General features: G+C 37.5%; 1 protein-coding gene across 1 annotated transcript in view; it reads right to left on the bottom strand.

The window, feature by feature from the left end:
• Positions 1-19,528, bottom strand: part of WDR72 (WD repeat domain 72) — a 99,739-nt gene extending 80,211 nt beyond the window's left edge. The window contains exons 1-8 of the mRNA XM_030955426.1: positions 19,366-19,528; positions 11,036-11,197; positions 9,923-10,029; positions 6,861-6,939; positions 3,952-4,126; positions 3,394-3,470; positions 1,538-1,657; positions 318-463 (exon numbers count right to left, since the gene is read on the bottom strand). Coding sequence (XP_030811286.1) covers positions 318-463; positions 1,538-1,657; positions 3,394-3,470; positions 3,952-4,126; positions 6,861-6,939; positions 9,923-10,029; positions 11,036-11,188 — 857 coding nt within the window. The 5' untranslated portion in view covers positions 11,189-11,197; positions 19,366-19,528. The remainder of the gene's footprint in view (positions 1-317; positions 464-1,537; positions 1,658-3,393; positions 3,471-3,951; positions 4,127-6,860; positions 6,940-9,922; positions 10,030-11,035; positions 11,198-19,365) is intronic.
• Between the last annotated feature and the right edge of the window lie 4,167 nt (positions 19,529-23,695).

Raw genomic sequence — 23,695 nt, 5'->3', positions numbered from 1 at the left:
GTAATTTTTTAGAAAGCGGAACAGTAACATCCAAGATTCACAAGTTCAATTAAAGGTAACCAAATAAGTAATTACAGGAGACTTTTTGAAATCACAGCACCAGCTGCCCAAGTTCTACATGGCTAATCTTATTCCTATGTCCCCTGCTGTGTCAAACAAAGACTGAGGGCTGTCAAACTCAGGGTAAATCTTTGAGTGCCAGAGTGGTTTTGTTCTGGTTTTTGATCATTTGCAACATGCAGAGATTTTCCATAGTAACCCTTGCAAAGTTCATCTTGTACCTGAACTTTTTGTGTGAATTTCCCATCTGAGCCCACCTGTTTAGCAGCTGGTAGATGTAACTGTGGCCATCTTCGGTCCAGATGATAAGTCTGTAAGCTGCCAGCACTTCCCCACCAGCAAAGCACTGACCACTCTTACAGAATTCAGTACAAAGCAAGGAGAAATCACAATAATCATAGACCTAATTCAGAAAAAGAACAAAACATAAACAAATAGCATTGGCAATTTCATTTTAACCTAAACTGGGTTTGGGCAGTGAATCAGGAAGTAGAACATGAGTTCAACTCTTCATAGTTGAACTATTTTTAAAGCCTAATATGTTTTGATAAACTACTGCAAAGTCAGAGTCAAACCATACAGTTCAAAGTTAAAGAAACTGACAGTTAAAAAAAAACCCAAAAAGTAGCACTAGGGTCTTGTAGTCTCATTATAGAAATTAATAGAAAACAATGCATGTTACAGATATTTTTCCATTAAAAGCGGAAAATCCATTCTACACATGAAATTTCTCTATAAATGTTTTTGTTTAGAATTTAAGTAGCCCAAGAGACATGTCAAGGATAGTCTACAACTACATTATTTGAAGTTGACCCAGGTATATGTGAATTTTTTTGACCCATTCCTGTCCCCACAGGGATGATGTAATCAGGTATACATGTTAAAATAAACCTGAGCGATTAATGCAAGTGAAATTTTGTAGCACTGCAAAAGAAAAATACAGATTTTTTCAGTAAGTTTCAGTTTAAACACATTATGTTTTCTCTAAAACTGTTATTAAATTTTTTAAAATTTTAGTTACTTTATTATAGCTTCAAGAAAAAGCAATATAGCCTGGGGTCTTTAGTTTTGCTGCTATCAACAAACAAAGGTCCCAGACTACTGAGGACTTGCCAACTGTGAGTACTTCTGTCATACTTAAACAGGGATTTTTATTCTTTGTCTCCCTTTCAAATGCACTGTGGAGGGGACTATAATGCACTCAGTGCTCTAAAACTGTCCCTTACTTAAATCCCCCCTCTAGCCAGCCAATTTGGAGTTAAACTTTTAAAGCAGAAATACATTCATAAAAAATAAAAGCTTCATCTCTTTCACACAGTAAAGATAAGCCAAGAAGTGTTGCAGGCATAATTATATTTGACAATTTGTGAATGCTTTCTTTAACCTAAGGAGATAAACAAGTATCTGCATGTAAAAATCATATTAGCTTTTCAAAATTAACAACATTAACAAGAAAGTGTAATTCTCAATAATGTACCTGCCAGCACATGGAGGACACAACAAGAAGGAGCCTTTCTGTGTAAGTACAAAATCTTACTGCTTGACAGTTTATACAGTCCAGAGATTTTGATTCCTTCTCGCACACACTTTGTTTCTCCTTTACAGCACAGAGGGGAAAAAAAGCTATGAAATTTGTTTCAGATATCTGAGTGAGCTTTTAGTATAGAAACAACCCACTGAAAATAATTTTCTGTTAAGAGACTTTCAAAATTCAAAGCAAGGTATAATTCTCAATTAACAATAAAAAGACAACAGGTTCACAACTAAAATGTAAACAGAAGAATGTTAACATTTGTGTGGCTCAGACTGTGATCTCACTTAAAGAAATGATAATGAATGTGGAGAAGGACCAAAGGCAGGCCATAAATAGAAACTGCTGTAATGAGTATCTGCCAGGTATTCTTCAGTCAAAAAAACCAGTTACAACACCTATAAAACAGAGGATCAGATTCAGAAAAGCTGATGAGTATTTTACTTTCCCACCCATTCTCATTGGAACCAGGACAGTCTGAGATGCTGGTGTTGCCATATGCCCTGTTTGCTCTTAACACCTTTAAAAGGCAGTGTAAAAGTAATTCATTTTCTTAGCTTTGTATTGCTAAATGTACTGTTAAAAACAATGTATGTATTTTCACACTTTTTGTGGGAATATCAGACATATTAAAGTCATCACACTCAAAATTATTCTATTGGAATTATATTTATTAATTATTGATTAAATCACTTAAATTGGATGTTTTCTGTTTTTTAAGACACCAACAGTCTCAAAACCTCTCAGAGAAGGGCTACGTATGCTTGGAGTCATGGCTATAAAACTGAAAGCCATTTTCTTATGACATCTTGCAGCTTCACTTAATTCCAAGTAAATCCAACAATATTTATTAAAATGCTGCTCTTTAGAATTTAGCTGGATTGTTACGAACTCTGCAGCAGTCCCTCCACAAAAGGTGCCCCCAGGCAGTAAAAAGACTGCACCACACCATATGTTCCTCTGACATCTGTAATCAGTTGTTAGAATCCTCAGAATTTTTACAACACAGCAGTGGGGTTTGCTCTAGGAATGTTGAAAAGATGCACCCCAAAACACCACAGATAAATCAAAAACACCAGGATGGTATCAAACTTGACAGACTCTCCTCAGGGGCCTGATTTGACCTATAAACAAGTAGTGCTGCCTACACCCTGCAGTTTGTCCAGGCAGTGGGTGAGTTACCAACATCCAGAGAAGTCTGTTGATATTTTGCCATTTCTGTCTCACTGTAGAAGCCCCTTCGTGAATCTAGCTTTTAGAGTATAACTAGAACACAAAAATTGCATCCCAATTCTAACACTTGCTCATGGAAGGTGACAGCTGCTGAGAATATTAACCCAAAAAAGAGTGAGCTTGAAGGTAGAAAAATAGGACACTTGACACAGCAAGAGACTTGCTGCGAAGACAGCATTGTGAAAAGCAGACCGAGGAAAACAAAATCTAAAGGACCATTTTGAAGAGAGTAACAAGGGTGAAGAGGGAGTACAAAGGCCAATATTGAAGAGCTTTGAGTTTAAAGGACAGAGTGAAGGGGTTCAAAGACATTATCAGGATAGCAGGAAAGCATTGCAACTTAAGCATCCTGGAATATGAAAAGACAAGAAGCCTGGCCTAAAGGTAATGCAGCTGTCAAGGCAAGAGCTGTCCAATGGGCCAATTTTAAATAATGCTATGAAGATATGCTTTCAGAATTTTCTAACAAAAGTAATAAAATCTATTTAATACACATCCAGAAGATGGAAATTTATTCATATTCTGCTTCAATGTAGCCTTTACTTGAGAACATTCATGTTAACACTGACCTGAATGCTATTCAGAGATGAAGAAAGGTCCCATACTTTGAGAACTCCAGCTACAGACACTGCAACTAAAGAGTCCTCTGTGAAAAGTTAACAGTGAGATAGTCAACATGAAGCCAAGTTCAAACAGCCCCTATCTGTTCAGCACTAAAACAAGGATTCTGCAGGGCACTGCTTAGATGAAATATCAGTTTTACACACAAAAGTAAATTATATATAGAAATACAAAATATGTAAGCAAGTAGTGAATAATGTATTAACAGAAGGCACAGAACTGTGGTATTGTGCCTTTAATTTATCTGATATTACACAACTTATTTATACTTAAATCCAAGAACTGAGCTGCTTACAGCCAGTATAGGTGTTTTTTTCCTCTAAAAACATATTAAATAAAACAGGAGCCTTAGAAACACCTCTTGTGCTATCAATGAAACCTTAACATCTTCTATATAACAGCTCTGTGAAATAATTCGATATTAAATAAAACAGGAATATACCATCTATACATAAATATTTTATCACAATTTAATGTGGCTATATAAATACATGTGAAACATATACCTTGAATTCTTGCAGAGTGTACAATACACATACATTTTATCCAATCAGAAGACTGAGATGATGATAAAGTGTGAAGAACACCCAAAGTTTTAGCATCAATAATAAGAACATCTTGATATTCTCCACAACAAAGAAGCCAGCCTTCACCTGTCATTCGGAATGAGCAATGGTAATACTGTCCAAGTGGAAAGCAGAGAGTCAGCACACAGATACACAAATGGCATGAAGATTTTTCACACTGAACATGTCATAATCAACACTTGAAGCATCACTAAAAAAATCTAAGGTATGTGAAACCATATCCAATATTACTAGTAACAGTAGAAAGGCACACAGCTTAGTAAAAGGTGCTTCAGACTGAAAGCAGCATCTGTCCTTCCTAAATATTAGGGTTTTTCTAATTTTTGAAATAAAGTCAGGTGTTAATTTTCCCTATAAATTGCTAAAGAGTGTGAGACTTGTTTCTCTGAGAGGCCTCTCTCCAAACACTTCATAAACCTCCTGTCATCAAGGGTTGTATGAAAAGGAAGAATCAGATGCAAAATATTCTTAATTAAATTTTTCATAATTACTGATTGCCTTCCAGGAAGAACTTCTACTCCATAGGATAATCTTCATTCTGACATGAAACACCCTAGTGGTTCAGAAGATTCTTTCTCAGCAATCACAAAGGGAAAAAAACCAAAAGACAAAGCAAACAGAGTGACTATGAGGATTTTTTTTTTGCTAGGTGTTCTGTATGTGCAAAGACATCTGCATTGTATGTCCAGCTGTAATCGCAAACAATTTCTACAAACGAGTAAGCAGCCACCTCAAAGCCAATTTACATTTATTGCTAACCTTAAAGGGAACAATCATCTAGTCAGACAAAAATATCAGACAACCCAAAAAGCCGCACCTCATTTAAAAATTTTCTGTACAATTTTGGTTATATAATAATTCTTGTTTTTTTAGTAAACTAACTGAAGTGAGTAATAAAAATAACTGGAAATAGGATAAATAGTACTACAGATATTATGAATAAACATAGGCAGAAAATGTTAGAATTTACAATTACTGTTACCATTAAATTAGGCTTGAAATAGAGGATTTGTATAGTCAGTAATTCCTCTGAAAAAATTCCACACTGGTTAAGAGACACAAATGTTTAAGTGTTGACCCTGGTGTTGAATTTCATTTCAAATGGCAAATATTCAGTTTGCACTACTTGACATCTGCCATTCATAGTTAAATCATCTACACTGAACAAAAGGAACCTACTAGAGCAGATAGGTTAGCAGTTCAATTAAAACCAAACATTAACTACAGCACAAGCAACTGTTCCCCATGGAACAGCAAGGAAAAAATCTAAAACAAAACACAACAGGAAATCTACAACAGAAAAACACAATTTATTATAGTTATCAGAAGGCTTCATTTTAAGAATAGTTTCCCCTCCCAGCAACACCTACTTTTCCCTAAGCTTTCCTGTTAGGTGTTCCTGTTTTCTATCTTGCCCAAGTTATTAACCAAATATAATTATTAGCCACAATTAGGTTTAGCACATTTCTAATAGAGACAAACTACCAATTTTCTGCAAGTATTTGCTACACCTACTTGAAGGGTAAGAATGAATATTCTCCCCCTGATCTCCACAAAAAAATGTACAGATTGTCAGCTAGGACAGATTTGCCTACTTCCCTGCAGAACTTATCTGAAACTTCATCTATTAAAATCTAATTAAGCATTAGAACATAGCAGGTCAAATTATAATTTGAGGAGCAATATAAGTATTTTTTTGTTCATGTACATACACCCATTTAAGGAATATAAACACTTTAAGCATATGCACAAATAAAAGTGTAGAATAATTCTTAGCTTATACAATTTTTATACACATACATATATGTAAAAAAAAAGTTAATCTTCCATAATTTTTGTTGGCAATATATCCAAGCTTTTCCCTCCTCCCTTTACAATGAACAACTATTTGAACAACTATTTTGTATTTGAACTCCTCATATCAACCAAAGCAGTGTCAAGAAAAAGATCTGGAAGGGTTAAAAATCTTTGATTCCAAATTGGCTGTGCTTTGCATTTACATGAAGTCTCAGATACCCATCATTTGGAGCCTTAGTTCCACCTTAGACTTCCTCACTGAAGAAAACCAGCATTTTAACTAACACAGGAACCCTGAGCTTCTCCTCTACTAACATATCCAGAAATAAGCCATGTCCCAAAATCAAACCCATAGATGCTGGGGCCCTCAATCTCACTCACATGTGTATTTCAAATTCTCCCAGACTCCAAAATCTAGATACTTATTTTACCTGGACACAGTTTCAACCAGAGAAACCAAATTATCTGAAGCAATATTGAAAGTCTCTGAAAATAAGGGATTTGTCCTAAAATTCTGCAGCGAATGAAAGTGTATTTTTGAAAACGGGGTGAACTCTTTTGGAGGTCAGGAGCTCAGCACCAAAACCATTCAAAAGCTTAAAAATAAGTCTTTCAGCAGACTGTCTCACAATGTTTGGTCAGATTACTTGTACTTTTTTAAAATGTCACAAAAAAGCCAACATCAAACTTGAAGCTTCCTTGCAATTGTAACAAGACAAGAGCAAAGATTAAGACCATTTCACTTGGCTACCTGATACACAAACAGTAAGTTAATCAATACTGCATTTCAAATATTTGCAGCTTAAAGTAATCAGTCTGATTTGATTAAGGAATGCAGAGGAACGTAGAAGTCTCAATTCTTTTCTTAGAAGAAAAAAAACTGAAAAAGATAAAAAATACTTATTTTATGACAGGGTCTTTTTTTCCTACGTTACAAGCTATACATTTAAAACTGTTTCTTAAAAATATCATGTTAATAAAGCAAAACTCTTGTAATGAACAGAGACCCCATGAAAAGCTGCTATACTTACATGGATTGCTGTATGCCTATAAGGAAGCTTTGCGTTCTCAATGCACTGTCCACTAGTGACATTCCAAACACACATCTCCCTGCCAAAGATAACTTCATATTATTCTCTGTCGTTTCCACTCAATTGGCTGGAATAATTTTGTGCCCCCAAGTTTTTCTCTAGTGCTGTATTTAAGTGTAGTCTGGTCATTTATAAAGCTTTTTGTTACAGATTGCTGGGTAAGAAAATGTAGTCATTAGCAGGGGATGACATACAGTATCTGTTTCTTTTTGTTTTGGTAATTACACCCTGTTGCCTTGCAACCAACCTCACTTTAAGACCAAGTCTGGTCTACAACAAATTGTAGGTATACTGCCATTACAGCTCGTCAACATGTCACTGTAACTATCTGTCACTGGAACTACATCCTCCTGAAAATGATTCATTTCACTGAACTTAAACCAGACATTTCGAAAAGCATCATGCATCTTCTCCCACATCAGACTTCAGTTCTTGAGAGGAACAACGTTTGTTAAGAAGAAACAGTGCCATCATGAGGCTGTTCCCAAAATCTGCTCTCAATACACTCAACCACCTGAGTACCTGTGCAACACCACAGCCACACTTGGACACACTTAAGGTTGTTTGAGGAGACTTTGGCACATATTCCTTATCTACACATTATTCAACATGCAGTGGGACTAGATTACAAGAGAAAATCAAATTAAATGTTGTAAATGAGGCTGTATGAGATATCATAGCTCAGCAACTGAATGGTAAACTTTGATGCATTTAGATTTTATTAAAAAACAAACATTACTTCCAGAACTGAAACACTCATGTCATTATTTCTCATATTACATTGTAAGAAATTTTCTGTATCTAGACCTAAAGAATGCACTGCAGACAGCATTTTATTATATAAGAAATACTACTTAGTGATTTACATTTTAACCTACCTACTTTCCCATTTGATGCTAAACTCAAAGCATTCCTTCTTAGTATTTTTCAGCTGAGCAATAGCAGCATCAAAGTTGATAGATCCAAAGTCAGAAATTAAGCGAAAGCTTTATACTGTTTGTGAAACCTTTCAGAGCAATGCTTTTCTCCTTGTTTATATCAGAACTTTACTGCTTTAGCTACATTACTGTGACACATACATACCTACAAACATGCACAAATGAGACCAGAATGTCAGAATGTAACTTCAGCTTCTGGATGATGTATTCAGTTTACTGTGTGTACTAATAAGGAGTGAGCAATATCAAACATTCCACACATTATGTGCAGTACGACAGGTTTGTCACTCATAGGACATCACTGAACTCATGAATCATTAGAGATTCTTTTATGAACTTTCATATTAGAAGCACAAAAAATAACATTCAATGCTCGTTCTTCTGGGCTTAGTCAGTTATAGAAACTCTGAAAATAATCTGAAGTGGAACAGTGAAGCTTATCATAGAATCATCTTCCATAAGATTTCTTCCATCCTCACTACAAGGAAATGGAAGCTTGAAAATGGCAGAAGTGAATTATTCACAAGCCAGAAAATGCATTTTGGCAAAACCTCCATCTCCTGAAGACAAGGATTCCTATTTGTAATTACCTCAACTTCATGTTGCAACCTTGCAGGGATCAGTGATGGATGCTTTGCACTTATGTAATACAGATGGGAAGTCAGGAGTAATTTGGCAAAAATGAACATTTAAAGGGGCCAGAAGACAGTTCAATCCTACCTATACACATTCCAAACAAGTCTAATGATCCCTTCAGAGGTATAATCTTTAGGATGTGAACATCCCTGTGTGGTATATCTACAGCAATATCCTCATTTATTTCTTAACACTTTCCATCCCAGTTTTTTTTTGGAAACACAGCATCTTTGCTCCCAGTATGATCTGGAAGCAGTATTGCACTAACAGAACTTCAGAACAGAGAAGAAAAGCAGCTTCTTCTCAGAACCCATGAATAGAACTGTAGAAGGGCAATACAAAACTGGTTGTAGATTTCTCACCCTCTCTGCACATGAACAGTAATGCTTACCACCACCTGTCCAGTGAGGCTGTCTAATCTTTCAAGGTTAAGAAGCCTGAAATAGTTTTTTTGCAGGTTATCCCTTTGTAGTACACTCATGATTGAATGAGAGAATCAGCCAGGGATCCTAGCAGCCAGAAAGGATAAATAAGCAACTCAGTGAGAAGATGCTGGAAGGTACAGCTTGAAGGACAATTGATAGCTACTCTTCATGGAAAGCCATTTTAACAGCGCTGTCCTGTTAATTAGAAACCATGAACTCAAAAAAAAAGGGGGGGGAATATAATTAAGCAGCGAGACAAAATTGCTTAAGAAAAACCTTAAGGAAGCAAGCAGCTAGCCCCAACTGTTTCCAACAGATGAAATCCTAACAGGTCTTCAAATCCTAACAGGTCTTCAAATCCCAGCTGAAAATGTTATCAAATATTCTTAAGTGTAACCTAGCAGAAATGCAGGAAGTAGTTTGACTCAAGTGACAGGCTATGTCATAACACCCACATAGCAGACAAAGTGCAAGATCAAGGCCCTCTGAAAGGATATTCTCCAAAACAGCACATCAGATGTAAATACAGAAAAGGAGCACATATGCCTTTAATTCATGCCCATTCTGTTTCCATAGGTACTGACTGAGGAACCATAAACCTGGATCAGGGTACATTAGCTTCTTCTACTGGTTCAGTTCTCAAGTCTGAGCTCAGGAAGAAACAGAGAAAAACACCATGATAGTCAAATGCTGTTGAATTGCTGATGCCCCCCAATAACCCATTAATTTCTCTTTGAATAGGGTTTAGTCAACCCCTTGGACTAATTCCTTTTTTCTGAATACTAAGTGGATATGTGAATCTGCCAAACCTTTCTGTTGTCCGTGGGCCAAGCTCTTAGTTGGACCATTGTATATTAACAATGTAGTCACTACCCTAAGTAGCTGCTATCATTTTAATATCATGGAAGTGGATTGAAACATTTCTGCAAATGCATAATCTGACCTACACTTGACACACATTTCATAATTTAAGAAATGAATAATTGAATATTCAGTTACCTACCCATTTTCAGTAGCACTTACTACATATGGCTGTTTCTCAAACTCTCTTGCTTTTGCCAAACAAGTTACAGAAGCAGTATGGCCAAAGAGCATTTCTTTAGATGAAATCTAGGAGAATAATATAATGATTTATCTTAAACAATTTCTATATAAACTAAAGATATCTAAAACCAAGAGAATATTACTTGTCAATCTATATAATTGTCAATCTGCTTCATATTCTTATGTTCTTCCATCATGTTTCTGGAATGCAGAAAGATGTGGAAGAATTCTTATGGAGTTTGCATAAAAGCTAAGTTTTTGTATTCACTGCATTCATCATCTGAATAATGTATGGAACATCAAATGTTATAAAACAGGCAAAGTGCAGGACATCTCTGGCCTTCACCCTACAGCATGCACCAAAAGTGGCACAGTGAAGTAGAAACTGATAAACCAAAGCTCTTAAGCACATGTTTCATACCACACATTTAAATAACCTAATTATCATCACTGCATGCAAAGGTCTTAATTGGAAAAGGTAGCCTCATAAAAGGGCAAACTTTCAGACTGTGTTTGAGTCCAAATGGGGCAACTAAATATAAAAAATATAAACATAGTTCTAGAAACACAGAATAAAAAAAACAAAACAGGAAGTGTTTTGACTCTGCTCCATTGTGAAGAAAATAAATAAAGCAATAATTTGCATCTTGGTTACATCAAAAATAAAAGTTCATTCTTGCTGCTTCCATCTTAGTAGACAGATTTGGTTCTATAAATATTTTTTCTTTAAATGACAGGTCATGCTTAGCAATTGATTTACAAAAGAAAAAAAACCTTCACAAGACACAAATCATGATAATTGTATATATTTACTTGCTGTCACTGCTCAGAGCACAAAGTCTCAACTTATAATCCACTAGGCATGCTAATCTGTGAAAAATTCTCTAAAGTCTGCAAATTACAGGTTGCTTTTACAAGCATTTCACTTTCTGCTTCGTGAGATTCCTATAACAAATATCACACTATCTTTTAAAATTCATCTAAATAAGCACAAGTCTGGGTAATCCTATTGCCAATACTAAAAGATAAAATGCCAGTCTATATAGCAAACTGTAGCACAGTGGACACAAACCTGTAAGTCTGATGAAAGATCCCAGAGACATATTTGTCCTTCCTGGCTCCCTGTAACTATGGTCTGCTGGTCATCTGTGATCATCACAGCGGTGACGCTGTGAGAGGGAGCTGTTCTCCCCCACACAGCCACAGCTGGTACTGATGCCTTCATGGTCAGCGCCTGAAAACAAACAAGTCATGATGATCCTGAGTAGGATTAAACATAAGGAAAAAATCACCTAAAAAAAGGGGGAAGGTAATCAACAGCTGGAAAGGGAAGATATAAAATATTGCTGTAAGACACTGATAAGGCATTGAAACATTTTCTTGCTATTGCCAACATCACACTAACAATTTCAGGGACCAGTACTAAGAGAATACTGAATCATCAGCAGCAAGAGTTGTGTGCTGCTCCACACAGCCTGGCTTAGCTCTGATAGGCTCACGTTGTTCTCCCCAAATGTGGCTGGTGGAAGACACAACACTTCCCCTGTTCCCTCCAACCAGCAGCTCTGCTCACTGGCAACAGCAGGAGCCAACTGCTGGAGCAGAGGTGGCATAAGAGCAGGGTGCCAATAAAGACTCTGATTTCAAAGAGGGAAAGACAAGAGAAAGATAATATGGCCAAAAGGGGAGAATGGGTGGTGGTGGGTCAGGGAGGAAAAGAAAAATGAGGCCCAAGATGGCAAAGCTATATACCTAACCATATAACCAATCATTCTGTGGCACATCCTAGAGACAAGAACAAAAAGTAAGGTGGCAGCAGAGTTGCAAGTTGAGAAACAGAGAATGAATAGAATCTGTTGCTCAAGACATGAGTTCTTTGCCCCAAAAAAATTATCTAATAGATTTGTCCCTATTGAAAAAAATTGATTTAATGGGGTTGTCCATCTGGCTGAGAGCAGTTTTGACTCCCATCAGCTGGGCAATAGACAGACAGATTGACAACAGCTAACAGACTGAACAACATCAAAATTGTTTGTATACATCAATCACGCCGTGTCAGTGAACAAGAAAGGACAGATTTTAAGCTATTTCAGATTCACCATTATCTAAGGTCACTTAAATAAACCAATATTTTAATTTTTCTTTTCAAAAGTACTGTACGTCACCTATGTCATCTTTCTTTTAATCCAGACAGCAATAATACGATTGAAGGCATATTTCAGAGCAACCACTTTGTAGCCACCAAGCAAAATTCAGCTTTCAGAGGAGGTGTGCTCCAATTTGTCCTGGACAAAGAAGAGACACCAGAGTCCTTTGCACATCCTTAGGAAAGAGGTTCAAAATTAAACAAGATGATACAGTAATGCAACTGGGAGAACTCAGTCAAAAAACATGACAGCAAAGCTGAGCTTTTCTGAGGAGACAGGAAGTGGGCAGGACAAAATCCATGACAGCCAGTGAGGCAAAGGAAGGAACACACGAATGATGAGACGTGACATGAAGAGCAGTTCCTGTGATAATTCAGAAAAGACCACAGAACAAAAACGGAGCACAGAAGCAGCCTTTTAAATTATGCTTAAGGAAACTGTAACCCAGCACAACCGCAGTTGAAAGCAGGGACACGGACAAGAGCTATCTACATGACTACTACTAAAAGCCTAAAGTGACACAGAACTAAAGGAACGGTCTTGCTTCCTGACAAGAAAATGAGATAAAGGGCACAGCTACTGAGAAAAAAAGGCTGAAAAGACTGGTATGGCAGACTATTGAGGTCCTGTCATATAACCTTGACAGAATGCTGAGGGCAGAGGAAGAAGAATCTAAGAAAAAAATTGAGGTCATGAGTTCATTAGGCTAAATCCCACTTAGTTCCATATAAAAACTCCTTGTGGATATATAAAAATACTGAGACATTTTATTGTTCCCAGCATTAGAATCTGACTTTTCTAAAACTTTTTTTTTTAAATCTCTAGTCATATGAAGCTAATGGTGAATACTGAAATCCCTTTATCCTGCAGTTTATGTCCTGAAATAAAAGCTGTTCTGGACAATCTTTAATGACACGTTTTTAGTTATCAGGTAAGCTAATAAAGGTTGCCATTGTCATAGGGCTTATAAAGGGATGGCTGCCAAAAGAGTTTGACAAGCCAAATCCTGCATCTTTAAAATGCATTTGCTTGCATATCACGTAGTCTTTTATACTTGTACCATGGGAGTGTTCAATTAGTGTAAAACAACACAAGGAAGCACAATTCAGGTTTGTTCAGCATTGAATATTGAGTCATAAATTATATTTTCTTATAAGGGGAACATAGAACCAAGCTCAATATTCTTAGCCAAAGACCTACTGCCGAGCAAGTGATTTGAGAGAACTCAAATCAGCAGATGTTAAAAAGAAAACAAGCTGATAGAATTTGCTAATGTGGAGATGATTTATCTGCAGACTGTTTAGTTGCTCATGAGTAACATGAATAAAAAACTACTGCTACTGACAAAACACTGGTTGTAAGAGAACTAATTTAGACTGAATGTTACAGGAATATTTTGTATGCTTTCCTTTACATTATGACTGAAGCCCAAGAGAAGGAAAGCAGAAATTATATGAATTTTTGCATTAATAAAGTCCTTAACTTTTTTCTCCACTTGCTTCTTGGTTTTTTGGATTATGATATTGTGATGCACAAGCAGTTTGAATGAAACCTTTGCTTCTCAGTGTAGCATGACTTCACTAGAAATACAGCATATCTACATGGACATTTGACAATACTTAGCTTTACCAAATATTTTAGTGATCCTGATGGCACCTAAAGCAAACTTTTTTGAAACAAAATCAACAGATATTTATCAGACTGTTCCTTCTAAAAAGGTAAAAGCTGTTTTCACAAAGTCAAATATTGCCCAAGGCATATCAGAGCTGCATGTAGCTTATCAGCACGTGTCAAATTCCTCCAGCTCTGCCCACTCAAGCATGTCTGATTTGCAGTATTAACCCATAATTCAACTAGAAATCACATTTCTCAGACCTACTGCCCATTTCTCCCTGCTTACAGCCTAACAAGCTTAGTTGTGCTGCCCTTATAAGCATACAGTGCTCTCTCATTACTGAAAAGCTCTGGTTTTAGTTAAAACCATGCCAGCCCATCTCACCAGTAACTTTTTCCATCTCTACTACTCTGTCTCTAGTTCCTTTCACTCTGAAACCACACCACAAACCATTGTTAACTTGCAAAATCATCCAAATTCTCACAGCTTCAAGGACTTTGGTTGTACTACTTTAGTAACTTTGGACCATTTGCGTAGTATTAAATCTTAATTTGGAAAGCTGAGTACACCATCTCTTATTCTACAGGAGCCATGAGATATTTAAAAGTCTAATCAAAAGCTTTAAGAGGCCAGAAAGCTGAAGGTCTGACCTTGAATGCCTTACTAAGCACATAATTATGCAAGGTCTTTTCCTCATCACTCAGCTTTTTTGACTAGGACTGGTCATGAACTGATGAGAATGAAAAAGGTCAGATTATACCACAAAGAATCAGTGCCATCATAACTTAACATACACTTTCCCCATATACACTAAGTGTATCTTGACTTTGACTCCTCTACTGACCTTAAAACAAAATGAAAGAATTGTTAGCGTCTCTATTGGGCTCATCTCAGACCTTCCAACCACTGCTACATAATTAGTGCTTAACCTCAGGCACACATCCCTTCCCTGAGCTGCATTTTCTTAAAATAAAAATTATAACCTTGAAGCCAGTGGCCTGGGAACATAAAGGGTTAGAAGGGCAGAGTGGCTGAGGTCTCAGGAGCATGCACACCCAGGCACTCAGTGGTCTGAAGTGAGAAATCTGGGGTCTGTTTTGCCCCACTGAAGACTGCAGCACACATTCCCTATTGGTCCCTTGCATTCCCAGCACTTGCTCAAGAGCCTAAAGGAAGCTTTACTGAATGACACATCCTTTAGATGTTAAACTATTAGCTACAGTTGTAAGAATGACACTTCTTGATAAAGAAAAATACCCTGATGTTTCAATGAATTCAGAAATAACACTTCTGATAAATAATATAATAACACTTCTCATAAATATATATACACCAAGGTCCTTAATATGAGGAGCTAAACTCTCCCCAGGGACCAAATCTCAAACAGTTCACCTTATAAAATGCTGGTTGTGACAAACTCCTTTCTCATCACTATAACCCATAAAAAACCTACCAAATGCGAATTTATAGTTTATTTATACAAGGAGAAAGGCTTCTTGCAACACAATATCCCTTTACAGGTAACAGTTAACCTGTCAAAATAACATTTTTTAATTTATAGCCATACTCATTTCATGTCTCCTACACCTTCCAAGCTGTCAACAGAAGGTCACTTTCTTAAAAGCCCAGTTAAATGTCTGGCAATCAACACAGGCACTAAACAAAACCGTGCAGAAATTTGCTTATAGTCCTGAAAATATTAAGATAATAGCAGAATTTGGCTGTTTGCATTAGATTCAATAAGTTTCCCCCCTTGCACACCTCATTATATTCATCTTTGTTGTAAAAGAAATCTTAGGAAGTAAAATTTAGGTGGAGCCTAAATTTTTTAATGAGCAGTTCCTATGGTTTTTGTGCTTTTAATCTATCTCATTCTCCTGTTCCTGTCTGTTCTTTCATTTAATCTGACACATTCTTTGTTTCTACACAAGAAAATAAATATTGGTTTTAATCTTAGTAAAAAATTAATAATTTTTTTTAAAAGTAGCTTTGCAGTCTGCTAGTCCATCCTACACTGCTTTCACAACCTTCTATATTTTGTGATGTAAATGCTGCACTCTCCTTAAGGCTGTTGCACACCATCTCTGGTAATCCATTTTAGGATATGATAGGACTTTCCTCAAGACCTGTTGGACTACACCCTAGAGGGCTGGAGTCACTGCTGAGTGACACCCACAGCTCCCAGGGGATGGGGATGTCCTGCTCCTGCAGTCTGAGGGAGCAGGGCACTGGGACCAGCAATCGATACAACCCATTTTAACTAGCAAGAAGCACCTGGTAATACCTTGTTTGTATTTCTTGAACGAGTGACACAAGAAACACTTATTTCATTCCACACAATAATTCACCACAATCAGAAGGAGCACAGTAAGGGCAACACCATCTCCCAGCTGCTGATTACATCAAAGGTTTGCAGCACAAATTCAATTTTATGATGTTAATCTCAACCTGCCACTCAGAAATTTTCTCTGAGGGATATGACTTTTTTTCTCTGGATTTCATTTTAAGAATGATTTTCTTCTTCTACAATCAATAAAGATATGTTTTCATCAAAAGATTCTATCTTGGCAGAATTCAATTGGCCGTCTCAAAACCTTTTGGTGACACAATATTAATTAAGATAGTTTATGTTGCACCTAAGCTGGAAAATGGGGCAGTTGAAAACACAGCAACTCAACATTTCTGCTTTTCACACTGTCATAAGATACAGTAAAACCATCTTCATTTCCTTGAAGTTCTTTTTTTACCTCATAAACAGTTACATTATATTAAGCTCCCCAGGTAAATATCACCACATGCTTTTTTTACTAAGTAGATAAATCAAAGTGTGTCCAAAATGATAATTTTCCACTTTCCTCAATGGTCATTAAAGGTTTCAGCAACATAATAGCTGTTTAAACACGTTAAACAAAAATTAATGCGTGTGAGCAAACTTGGTTTTAAATCACATATATCAAGGATATAAACTAAGTTTAATAAAGAAATATATATAATGCAAATATGTGTGTGGATCTGTAAAAGACATCTTCTCTTAAAGAAAAAAAAAAAACACATTTACTGTCTGAAATATGGTGTCTGAATGTCCTATCAACTACAAGAATGGCTATGTCCAGGAAGTTAAACCTTGCTTAGGCACTATGCAGAACCACACACATGTGAGTTATCTGTCACTCCTAAAGCATCAAGCACTGAGAAAGTATCACCTTAAGTCATCTCCAGTGGAGTTACATCCAAATGGTGAAATGCTTTGCAGCAGCAGACTTTCCATCAGGTTTTAGGGCAATCACACATCAATTCTCACAGGAAAGCACACGTGACAGGAGAGGCCATCAGTGTCTGCAGAATGTAAGCTTTGATTTCTATGAAATTGCATCTTATTCAAAGATTTTACCCTCAGTTCTATACACATTCAGTCATGCCTGGGTTTATTGAAAATAACAATTTTCCCTGCAAGAAAGTGCTCCATCTTATGCTAGTAAAGGAACAGCTCCTTACATTTTCTTACTTATAAAGTGCTTTTTGAGCAGAAATGCATTTATGCCCTTTAAAGAGTCAATGATCCCTACATAATCCCATGTGAATACAAAGATCTACTATGGTAATGTCATCTCCAAGTTTATGGCCTCCAAAACTTCAAAAGCATAGAGAGTGATAAACTTTGAGTCTGTGTCAAAATATCCCACAGATGTAAGCAAATTCAGTTGTAAATGACAAAAGCTTGATTGACTTGCATTTTTAATGGAATATCACAAATTATGGCTAGTTCATTACAGAACAAGCCACAATGACAAAATTCATTTTTATTTACACTGTTATAACACAAAAAAACCATGCAATCTGGCAGTCAAGACACATGAAAGCTAAAACCAAAATTTACAAAGATCTCAAATTGACAGGCAGGGAATATGAATCAAAGTTTTAAGTCAAAAATTTCTTCTTCCATAAGTGACCTTGAATTCATTTAAGATAAAAAACCCTGTTGATCATAGAAAGGTGATGTTTTTGGTTCAGCTACAGTGTACTGCAGGATGTTTAAATAACAAACAAAATTGGAATCAGATGGCTAAAATAAAACAACCAGAACATTTCTCCAGCCCTTGCTTTTTCAATTATCATGTAATAATCATTAATCAGTGGTGTAAGCAATTGCATAACAGTGAGGATTTCTAAACTCTGACATGTTACTTTTTTGTCAGTTTTACTCTTTGGATACTCTCAATTAACAAACAGATCTCTCTACAGTGTTCTTTGCTACAGGTCATGCAGCTGTTTAGTGTAAACAACTACGAATGACTTGTTATAGACACAGTCTAACCTGCTCTAGTAAAAAGACACTGTTTATTAGGAAGCAGGATTGAAGTCCAAAACTTACTCAATGTAATGCAATGCATGGATTGCAGTTTTCTTGACTGTGAACTTCAAACTCTAGCACTGAAAAGTCTTGAAACAACAAAAACCCCTTAATGTCATGTAATCAATCCTACTGACACAAACCTTTTGAGCAGACCTACCTCAACAGAAGAGCCACTTTTGCAATGAGTAATCCCAAAAAGACCATAGTTCTGTGCCAGGGACATCACTGACATTTTAAAATTTCATTATATATTAAGACAACTACTACTATTTCTGGCACCAACTAGGAAAGTAATCATCACAGAAATGCCCCAAGACTTTAAGTGAGCCATCCTAATTAATTTTTAATTGAGCAAGTCTCAAAAAAATACCACCCTTCAACCAGAACTATTTTGCAAGAGCAAATGAGACTGTTGGAAAAAAAAAATTTGTACACTAATGCTTTGCATATACCCAGTAAGAAATACTCAAAAAATTAATCACCAAAATAGTATAAAAGCCGTTTCACACTTCAAGGAGCTAACATTTTGCACTGTATATGACCTAACAGTACTAGCTTTCTCCAATAAACTCAGTGAACAGATACATGCCGAGGCAACGGATGGAATCTGTGAAATTCACAAAACTACCCTGAAAACAGAAGTAACTGACATCTTACCTGACATAACAGAGCTGAAAGTTACAAAGCCGATGCTCCACGTGCAGCAGGCCAACAAACCTCCCAGAAACAATGAAATTTACTCAAATAAGAAAGAATAAACACTGCACCGGCTAAAAAGGCTTCCCACCCACTAAAACAGCTCTGGGGAACTTAGTATTTCCAAACCTGACCTGAGGAAGTGGAGCCTTACGGCCACACAGGGCACCCCTAGAGAGATGAGGGGCTGAGGGGCTGCAGCCCCCGGCAGGAAAGAGAGGGGATGAGGGGGGATGAGGGGCAGCTATCCCGGCAGGAGAGAGAGGGGATGAGGGGCTGCAGCCCGCGGCAGGAAAGAGGGGATGAGGGGCTGCAGCCCCCGGCAGGAAAGAGAGGATGAGGGGCTGCAGCCCCCGGCAGGAAAGAGAGGGGATGAGGGGGGATGAGGGGCAGCTATCCCGGCAGGAGAGAGAGGGGCTGAGGGGCTGCAGCCCGCGGCAGGAAAGAGGGGATGAGGGGCTGCAGCCCCCGGCAGGAAAGAGAGGGGATGAGGGGCAGCTATCCCGGCAGGAGAGAGAGGGGATGAGGGGCTGCAGCCCGCGGCAGGAAAGAGGGGGGAAAGAGGGGCAGCTGCCGGGACCTGCCCTTACCTCCAGCGGCTCCCAGGCACCGCGCACGGGGCAGCGAGGGTGCTGAAGGGACGAGGAAACAGCCGGGACAGGTTTTATCCCGCTCAGGAGCGGCAACACCCGGCACAGGCGGCGCGGGCCGGATCCGGCTGGCGCTACCCAGCGGCACCGCCACCCTCAGCCCGGCGAGCGAAGGAGCTGCCGCGACTATTCCCTGCCCCGGCTGCTCGGGGCGAAACACGGGCTGGAGTAAAACTGTGCAGGGAAAAGCCGGGCTGCAGCCACTGCGCTCCCCTCACGGGGCCGCACCCAGCGGGGACCGGCAGAGCGGCCCAGCCTGCCCCCTCAAAGCTACCCTACAGGGCCATGAGGCACAAGAAACTTCTCCTTTGCCCGCCCTGCCTTAAATACCGTGGAAAAGAACATTGCCGCTGGGAGGAGGCGGGTGAGGTGTGATTTCCCGCAGGTGTGGGAGCAGCAGCAGCTGAGGGAGCTCGAGGGCCGTCACCCAGCGCGCTGTGTGCGCACCTGGCTGCGTGAGGGCTGTGTATGGGCCAGAATGTGTCTTGTAAGTTTCTCTTTGAAAATAATTCACAAACTGCACCGAATTAATTCCGTGAGAATGTGAAACGTGATGTGTGTTCAGTCTTTTTCCTTTTTGTTCAAAGGTCAGTCCCAGAGAAGCTCGGGTTTGCAGGAGATTTTTGTGAGGAGCAGAGCTGAACGGGCTGTGTGGTGCACAGGTGAGCGCATCTTAACCACAGAATTATTTATTCACAGTCTCATCTCGGGCTGCAAACAACATAATGAGACTCATTATAAAAAAAAAAAAAACCAATCTATTCTCTAAAATCATGTCTGTGTACATTTCTTTGCCTAAAATCCACAGGGAGTTGGATGTCAGGAGATTTAACTATATTTTTATTGCCTATAGTTTTCCTATTTTAATATAATAAATGTAGTAGCTAAAGTATGCAATATAGGCTTTTTAGTATTATTGAATTCAGATTTACACCAAGACTATTTCCTCTAGATATCTGCCTTGACTTAAATAGTAATGTTCTCAAATATGCTAATGTGATTACAGTCTGCATCAATAGGTTATGTTTTACAGGTAAGAGAATGCAATAAATAAAGACAAAAGCATGTAAAGTTTGTAATTTGTTGAAACATATTTCTTGCAAACTTTTTTCTTAGCACTTCTGGAGTTTGGATTTCAAAATATTTTTAGTACAATAAAATAAAAAAAATTCAAGATTAGACTTCTTAAATCACTTCACCATATGAATCATTTATGTAGACAAGTTATAAGTTATGAAAATAGAGCTTTAATGTAAAGGGTGATATTTGATTAAACTGCATCAGGCCAAGTGCTGAACACTAAAATGTGGTATGCCCTTTGAAAACTTACAAAGGTACCTCTTTTTGTGGGCTTGCTTATGGAAATTTTAGTAACAATCATATTGAAAGCAAAATGAGATGGTACAAGTCAACTTCCTTTAGGAATCTTAATACTATTTTTCTCAGGAAAAGTGAACACTAGCCCTTTAAAGTCAATAGTGGTAACTGGAACCTCAGCTAGTTTTTGTAGTCAAAAAATGCTATCAAGAAAGTGAAACAATTGTACAAGACCAAGTAACCTAACGGATAAACTAGATATTGCTTGTGCTTTTTGACACTTCATGTGAGTCATGAATTCTGCCTGTGAACCTAAATAAATTATTTTGACAGCTTCTCCTTAATCATTGATACATGGAGGTTTCTATAACAGAAACTGTCACATATGTTTTAGCACAATTTGACACAAAGGGAAGGTCACACCAAAGACCTTAATTGCATCTTCTGCTCAGACAGGGTCACAAAACTGTGTGATTTCTATTTTGTCTTTCAGTATGGTAATAGTTGTCTTGGGAAAACAACTCCCTCCATAACAGTAGCACACATTAATACCATAGAAATGTATTTCACACAATCCTAGAATGGTTGGGATTGGAAGGAGCCCTAAAGACCATCTAGTTCCAAGCCCCTGTCATGGGCAAGGATGACTTCCAATAGACCAGGCTTCTCAGAGCTCCTTTCAACTGGGCCTTGAATCCTTTCAGGGATTGGGGATCCACAACTTCTCTGGGCAGCCTCTTCCAGTGTTTCACCACCCTCATAGAAAAGAATTCTAGTTCTTTTCTTAATTTTTAGTCTGCACACCACTTCATCTCGTTTTATCCAAACATAATTCTTCATAACAGAATGTGTAAAATGAAGTTTTGGTTTGGAAAAGTATTTTTCAGATTCTTTTGTTGAAGAATTTTTATTTTGGCTTGATGACCTACTGCTTGATTCAGAAATGCAATGTTGCACTGCAGACTTGAGTATTCTTATATTTGGGAAACACCGTGCAGCATTTGCACATTTGCCCATCAGTGGTCTACTTTCCCCATCTCTAATTTAATAAAACATTACATTTACTTCCATTGCGTGTAGGGGGATAGAATATAAGAAAATAAAGATAGTGTAGAAAGGAGTTGCAGCTGGGCCAATTATCAAAGATTAGGAGCAGGCCTGACTTTAACAGGCCACAGCTGTGACCAATGAGAAGAAGATGCTATAAGAGAGTGGGGTGGCTGGGTGAGAGGGGAACTGGGGTCAGTTGGCTGCTTTGTGAAGAAGAAAGAGTCAGTGCTCTGTGGAGTTGCCCATGAGAAACACCAAGAAGGTATGAAACTTCTGTGATAAGGAGACAATAGTGTGGAACCCCTGCAATAAGATAACAACAATTGTGGAAAGCTTTGGTAACTATTAAGGAAAAGCACTTTAAACCTTTGAAAAAATCTGATACAAATATGAAAAACTGAGCTTGTTTCTTATGATTTGTGGTTCTATAGGTACCTGTACATTCATACTTCTCACAAAAAATAACACTTACTATTTTATTAATCATTCAGACAATATATTTATTTCGACCTCTGTTTTTATTGTTATAATCACCCAATAATTTATTTCTCTAGTTTTCTTCTCTTCATCTTCTTTTAAACGTTTTTCTCTTTATCTGATTGGGTGCCAAAACAATTTCAATGAAGTGAAATATTTATCTGGCCTCAATTAGCAATTAAGGCATGTTTCTGAGATGAATAAAAGCAATTAGTGGTTAACAACATTGTTGACATATATCACATACTGAAATATGAAACAGCATTAGTTTAGATTGCATTACAGGATAGTTGTCAAGTAGTGAGAATTTATTGTATTATCTTATGTATAATGTGATGAAATATTGATGAAAAAATGTCACGTTTCATGTCAATGGAGGTATTGTTTTGCAAAGATAAGCTATGTGTGTGTTCACCGTGGGCTAGTCTTCTGGAGAATGCTGTTGATTAAATCAGCAAACCTTTATGAGAATAAACGTAATTTCACAAATTGCTGTCAGATAAAAGGGTGAGATTAGCCTGTACTTGTTATATTGAGGAAATAAAGCCAGGCAATATTATGTAATACAGAATTTAACATCTTAATAATTTTCTTATTGCGTTTACAAACTTTAGTTTTCGTTTGAATTTTTCCCTGAAAATGGCAAAACTGCAGACGCTAGATACGTCAAAGGGGTAGGTTCACAACGTTATTAATTTTAAAATATGCGTAATAAATACGGGTTTGTTTATTTATTGTAATTACCAAGGACTGTCATACTCAGTTTTAGCCACGAGAGGGAGCCAAGTGCAAACAGGGAGGAAGGTAAAACCCTCATTAATTCTTTCTGTTCGCCTGCATAACGTGATCGGCTATTGTGGAATTGCAGTGTAACGGCATTCGGAGCTCGTAGAAGTGACTTCCTTGCTTTGTCCTTCTCGTAAATATTTTTGAGCGCTTTTTCCTTGCTATAATTCCTCACTTCACACTTTTGCCTTGCAATACTGTATGTGTGAAATTGATTTATTATTCATTCTTTGTGCTTTTCTGAGGAAAAGTGTGGAAAGGGGGAAAATATAAGGGAATTTTTGTAACAACTTTTCCCAATTTTGAAAATGTCTCATTATAAGGATCATGATCATACCTTTTCTAGTACTCTTGATCCTGTAAGGCCACATGTATTTGTTTCTAAGAATTCCTTTCTTAATACTTTTGTGGGACATGAGAATCCAAGAGAAAGATATTATCTATTGGTTTTCTACAGAAATGGGATGGGAAATATTTGGAATTTTTGTAAGAATGTATTTAAGGTGGCTTTAGGGTATAAAGTATTTTTTTTTAAATAAAAGGCTGGAAAAGCTGAGCTATTATGGGCACTTAAAAATATTAATTTAAATATTTCCTGTGTATTTATTTAACAGATACAGTAAATAATGACATCCCAGTT

This window comes from Camarhynchus parvulus, chromosome 10, assembly GCF_901933205.1.
Source record: "Camarhynchus parvulus chromosome 10, STF_HiC, whole genome shotgun sequence".
In the NCBI taxonomy this organism is placed as follows: domain Eukaryota; kingdom Metazoa; phylum Chordata; class Aves; order Passeriformes; family Thraupidae; genus Camarhynchus; species Camarhynchus parvulus.
The sequence above is the reverse complement of the archived record's forward strand: the minus strand, read 5'-3'. Positions and strand labels throughout refer to the sequence as shown.